At 49.8% G+C, this 5,965-nt stretch overlaps 1 protein-coding gene across 3 annotated transcripts; it reads left to right on the plus strand.

Annotated features, from left to right (window-relative positions):
* The first annotated feature begins 557 nt into the window (after positions 1 to 557).
* SMIM30 (small integral membrane protein 30) lies at positions 558 to 4,415 on the plus strand. Of its 3 annotated transcripts, XM_030015821.2 has the most exons (3): positions 570 to 672; positions 703 to 745; positions 1,613 to 4,415. In XM_030015821.2, exon 3 carries the CDS (start codon positions 1,684 to 1,686, stop codon positions 1,867 to 1,869), a length of 186 nt encoding a protein of 61 aa, XP_029871681.1. In that variant the 5' UTR covers positions 570 to 672; positions 703 to 745; positions 1,613 to 1,683; the 3' UTR covers positions 1,870 to 4,415. The 3 variants fall into 3 exon arrangements, with proteins under 3 accessions (XP_029871680.1, XP_029871681.1, XP_029871679.1); XM_030015820.1 differs by having other exon boundaries at positions 558 to 745; XM_030015819.2 differs by lacking the exons at positions 570 to 672; positions 703 to 745 and adding an exon at positions 998 to 1,512.
* The last annotated feature ends 1,550 nt before the right edge of the window (positions 4,416 to 5,965 follow it).

Raw genomic sequence — 5,965 nt, forward strand, 5'->3', positions numbered from 1 at the left:
CCTCGAGTAGGTTACGACGGCACGGATTGGTACTCGTTATCGCTGCTGCACAGAGAGCCTAAATCTGCAACGAGCCCGAATCCAAAACGAGTCAGGCGCTGCCTGTAGTCAGACTAAAGGTAACTTGTCCCGTTTGTTTATTTTTAGAGAAAAGAACAGACAACCGGCGCGGGTCGGAACGTTTTCGCAATTTCACTTCAGCGAAGCCGCGGGGCAGGCCTGCGGGCCCCGCTCTCTCCTCGGGCCGAGGTTCGTCACCACACGGCTCCGGCGGCACGGCCGCGCTCGGGAGGAGCCCGGCGCCCACAGGCCGCGGCCCGGGGGCCGGCCGCTGCTGCCGGAGCTCCCCGCTGCCGCCGGGCCACACCGCCCGCAGGCGGCTCCCGTGTCGTCCCCCCCCCCGGGCCCAGGCCGGCACCGCCGGCGGCCTCCGCGGGGGGGGGGGGGGCCCAGAGCCGCCCCGGCCGCTGGTGGCAGCGCCCGTGCCCCCGAGCCGCCCGCGGGAAGGGGAAGCTGAGGGGGCGCCGGCCGCGGCGGAGGGCCGAAGGCGGCTGGGCGGCGGTGCGTGCCGGGAGCGGGAGGCGGCCCGGCCGGGTCACGCCCGCCCCCGGCCGCGCCGCCGCCTCTTCCTGTCATGGCCGCTGGCGGGCTGCGGGAGCGCGGCTGAGGCGGCGCGGGCCGGCGCCCCCAGGAGCGGAGGGTCGCGGAGCGGGGACGTGCCGCAGCCCGGAGCCGGCGGCGGGAGGTGACTGAGGGGCGCCGTGCGGGCGACGGCCTGCGCGGGGGGTTGCCCCGGGGAGCGGCCGTCCCGCAGGCAGCCCACCGGCGGTGGGACGGGGCGCGGGCGGGCGGGCGGGCGAGCCCCGCTTCGAGCCCGTTTAGCGGGGGGGGGGGGGGGGCCGGGGGCCGGCCGGGGTGCGGGCCAGAGCCCCGTCACCGGAGCCGGCCGGCCGCGGGCGGGCTCGGCGGGGGCTGGCGGAAAAGCCGCTTGTCGCGGGTGGCCCAGGCGGCCTCGGCCACCGCGGGGTGATGTCGGCGCGGTGTTCCGTCCCCTGCGCCCCGGGAGGGGAGGCGTTCCTGCGGGAAGAAGCCCTGCGGGGCGGTCCGTCCGCCTCAGAGGGACGCTTCCGAAGTTGGAGGAAGCGGGAAGGGTGTTCGTCCCGCGGTAGGGCTAAATTCACATCCTCGCCAGCGTGCAGGGGGCTGCCCGGCTCCCGGGTCCCGAGGGAGGATGCCCCTTACGAGCGGGCGCGGGTGAGCGGTGCGCAGGAGCTACCCAGCCCCGAACACCGACTGAAAAAGGGCCGCGTAGCGCAGCGTGAAGGACGCGGGCGCTGATGGCTGCAGGCGGGGGAGCCTGTCCTGACTTTACCTCACGGTGAGACTCCAGAAGGTCGGTTTCCTCAGAGTCGTATAACAGGATAGCAAACCCGCCGTGGCTGTCTCGTGATACGAAGTCATTTACTTTTGCGATTGCGAAGATAAAACCTAAATTTCCCGAGTCCCACACAGGTATTTGTAGCGCATCGATCACGTCGGTCGGCTTTTGGCAAGACGATTCCAGGGAGGAAGGCAGGGAAATCCTGTCACGTTCCTTTTGTTTTCCTTGTAGATACCGCTGAAGTACCTGCTTTCCACCGCTTTCCTCGTTTAACTTCCCCTTGGGGTCAGCTGGTCGTCAGCATGCCTTCTACCAAGAACACCTCAAAACTTTTCCTGGTCCTCGTTTCATTGCTGCTGTTGCTGCCAGTAGTTGAAGCCCTGGACGCAGGAGATACCATCGCCTTCCTACTAGGCCTCGCTGTCAGTGTCGTCGGATTCTGTGCCTGCCTTGGCTTGTATGCAAGGAAAAGGAACGGGCAGCAATGATTTCAAGAAGATGCTCAGATGAAGTGAATTTCCAAACACGGCGTGGGGTTGAGATCCGGGGTGTAAGACTGAGCTTTGCTTCTGGATGACTTTCAGAAACCATGTAGTAGATATTTCTGCAAACCCCTCTTACTGTGCAGTGCAACAGAATCAAGACTGCACCTAGTAAAGGGGATTTGTAGGATCTGTCCTCTTGGCAGTAAGATGATTTTATATTGCTTGTGGTTAAATATTGCCTTAGAGAAGGGTAAGAACTTTTTGAATGGGGAAGGAAAACCATAGAGTGGTTCACAGTACATGTTTATAAATAGAACATGTGAGGGAGACCCATCAACAAGTTCCACAATTTTGGTTTCAAGGGTTAATCAGGAGGAAGCAGCTATTAATCTTCCAGTCAGGATGACAGAGCTTTGGAAGTACTCCTGTACTTAGATAGCTAGCGAGCAGACTGCTTTGACTTGTGTGCACGTGCTCACATTCTCTGTAATGACAGTGGACACCTAACGGCTCACTTCTGCTGTCACAGGGATGAGACTTCAGAGAACTAAGAAAACATGGAAAACTTTTTTTCTTAAGTATTTTTATTTTATAATGAGCCTCTCCTGTAGCCTGTGTTCTTGTTACCAAGTAGATACACTTAAGAGTGGGACCACTATTTTTCTTTAACATGTATTTCACAGAATAGTACATGTAAGGCTACGTAAATCAGATTAGGGATATGTTTTTTGTCTCTTGTTTATTTTTTTTACCTGGCTTTCCTTTAGGCACACCAGGTTTAAGGCTCATTTCATTCAGTGTTTGTATTTTTTTCCCCCGAAACTGAGACTTACCTATTTTAATGAGGAATTATGTGTAGTATTTCTGCATTAGGGAGTTATTAGAATTATAACAAGACAGTTGTGCACATTTCTGTTGCAATATGGAAAGAACATGTTTTGTTAAAATCCTGGTTTTAGTCAACAGGTCCATTGTTCCGAAGTGTCTTCCTCATGACGAACTTACATTGCTAGCTAAACATTTAGGCTTCTTACCTAACTGATGCATATGCGTTCCACAGAAGATTAGGACCAAAACCAAAGTAAAATATCCTGATACAAAATGGGAGCTGTAAATAGTCTTATTCTATTCATGCACAGTCAGATTGTATGGTATACGGTTGAAAGACTCTACTCAGTAGCATATCTAGGACCTGTTTCTTTCTTTAAGTACCAAAGGTGAAATGGCACAACCAAGAATGTCTGCCGCACGTCCCTCTGGTTTTCTAGGGTGTTCTAGCTGTCCGTTTCAGACAAGGAGCACGATCTGTAACAGCAGCAGAATAAGGAGCGTAGGAAGGTGAGCTCTCCACGGTTCACAGAATTTCTTTCTGATCTTGTGCTGTGGACACTGCCACTCTTGCTGGAAATCTTGGCTTTTATCTTTCAGAGCTGGGGAAAAAGGTTAAATGTGATGCAGAGCTATATATTTTGATACTAATCCTCCCCTTCTTCTGTAAGTGTCTCTGTTCAGTAGAGCACAAAGCAATGGCTAGAAGAGTTGTCAGGCAGGTCTTATATAAGTAATTGGGTGGGCAGATCATGTTCTCCAAATTCTAAGATTTCTGTATGCTGTTTGTGGCTGGTTTGACTTCTCTCTCCAACCTCTGAGGAGACAGATGCCCTGGTTATTTCAGTCTTGCAATTTATGTCCCTCTCTCATGGTCGATGGAGGCAGGAAGGTAAAATGAAAGCTTCCAAAATTGCGTGGGGTTGAAACTGTAGGACTCCTCCCAGCAAGCCACAAGAATGTAGGTTTCTGCTCTCAAGTTACAGGAATAATAACGGTCACAAAGTTGCTCTGATGAGATGCAGGTCTTGACAGGTAGCTGTTCTTGAACCCTTTTTGTGGCTTCCAAAAGTCAGAAAGGGACATGGTGCACAATTACTATGTACAAGTGAAATTTACAGCCCTAAGAGGAGCTTCAGACAGTAGTGTCACCTTTGAAAGCTGCCTAGCAGCAGTAGATGATTCTATAAGTGATTATTCAACTGGGTGGATGCAAGCACACGTCATGTGTGATCTTCCATGTTCCAGCTTGGCTAAGCCATTACCCTTAACAAAAAACCAAACCACAAAATCACCCCTTGATTCACTTTATATTTCCGAAAATTGGAGAATTTTGCCAATGTTTCAATAGAATATTAAATATTGCTTTTTCAATAGAATAAATTTTATCACAAGCAGCTTTTCACAGACTCCTTTACCTTCACTTTGGAAAAGATCCCTGGCAATAGTTTCACAGAATTGTGCAACAGTTTCACTGCAGGAGAACAGAATTTTAGCAGAGTAATCAGCGTCAGGTGATAGGGATATGAGGAACTGTGTTCTTTGCCCAAACCTGTATGTACTTCATTGAAAGGTGTTTGCACAGCGTAATGGCGTTGTTTCCTGGGTTCTGACAGAAGCTTTATTGTTAAAGACTTGCATTTGTCAATGACTTGAGTGTAAAATCGGATACCCCTGTTTTTCTTCTGTCTTAATAAACTTTCATGTATGATTTGTCATCAGCTCGATGAAGTAGTTCTTATGAAAAAGAACATTGGGATGACAGAAATGACCGAAACTGCTGAAATTCCTTATACTAAATATTATTTTCTTACATACTTTTGCTTATGTTACGTGACTTTACAAACTCATGTGGCATGAGGTATGTTTTCAGTTGAACTTTTGTACAGTGAGCGTACTTCTCTTGGTCCTACTACTTGTTTATCTTGTTTCAGTATGAGTTACTTCAGAGCACTTCAAGGGGGCTGGTCCCCTTACTTTGAACCTGGCAGCTTGCAGTTGCGAAGAGGCCCGTTTCTCTGGTACAAGGGAAACTTTAAGTATTTATTTTTCCTTTTGACTATGAATTTTCAATATTGCCATTATGCAGTTGCCTTTATACCAGAAAAGCCATTTATGGCAGTTTTCTAGCTGGAGACCTGAGGATATAAAGGACCATTTTCTTTTTTTCTAAAGAAAAATTACGTTCTAGTGCTTTATAGTTATTTGAATGATACATTTATTTATTTTTTTTTAGACTTCAAAAGAGCTCGTTTTATCCCAGCATTTTATGAAAACAGGGTTCTAGCTCTTTTGGGACTTCAGCCAGCACACAAAGCAGTTCACTTTGTGCACTAAACTAATACCTTTAGTGGCTGTCTTCAGAGCAGAAAGCAAAAGCAGCCTGACAATGCCCACCTCTTAACAAATACAGCCTACCCTCTAATTCATGCAAGAAAGCTGCAACTCAGGAACGAGTAGCTTTTGACTGCTGTGATTTCCATCTGCTTTAACAACAGCATAGCTCAAAACCAGCCATCCCATGAACATTTAACAGTCAGCAGTCCCTTTGTGAATGGACAGAAGCCCTCTCCTCCTCGTAGCGTACCTTCAAGTGCTGCACACCAGCTAGGCGTTACCGTTCTGCTGGGTACAGCAGTGCCTGGGACTGGAAATACAAAGACTTCACCCAGTTCCTAACGCACTTGCTTCTCTGGGTGTATGAAAACTGAGAAACCACTGCTGTGAACCCTTTCTCCCGCTCGGGTAAATCCTGCTGCTGGCGGTGATGCTGCTTTAATACTATCGTGAGACTCGGCAATTCTATGGCATCTTCCATCTGAGAACCCTTACATGCTTACAGATATTAATGTTTGCATCCCTATCGTATCCTTTGATGAGTGGGATAATCGGAAGGAGAGTCAGTGACTTGTGGTGGTGTCACAGGAGGTAGGTGGTGTCTCCAAGATGCTCACTGAGATTTCTGGAGCGTGTTGTGCCTGTGGTTCTCAGCCAGCACGCCCCTGCCATGGGAACTGTCCCTGGACTAGCCCAGACACTCGTGTACTGACCAGACACAGTCTCAAGCCCCGGTTCCTCTTTGCGCAAAGCTCTTTACATAAGCTTTGTGAGAAGGGAGTAGGGAGTTGAGTTCACCATTTATAATAAGATAAAACATGACTAAATGGATGAACCGTAATAGGTCTGTTACCATGGTAAATGCTCTAATTATCATACTACAAAAGTAACCTTTCCGTTCATTTTTACATCTGATGAAAGGTTTGGCAAATCT

This window comes from Aquila chrysaetos, chromosome 5 (assembly GCF_900496995.4).
Source record: "Aquila chrysaetos chrysaetos chromosome 5, bAquChr1.4, whole genome shotgun sequence".
Classification (NCBI taxonomy): Eukaryota; Metazoa; Chordata; class Aves; order Accipitriformes; family Accipitridae; genus Aquila; species Aquila chrysaetos.

Bases quoted from the DNA above. Each gene is read 5' to 3' on its own strand.
- SMIM30 (XM_030015820.1), top strand. From the start codon at position 1,684: ATGCCTTCTACCAAGAACACCTCAAAACTTTTCCTGGTCCTCGTTTCA.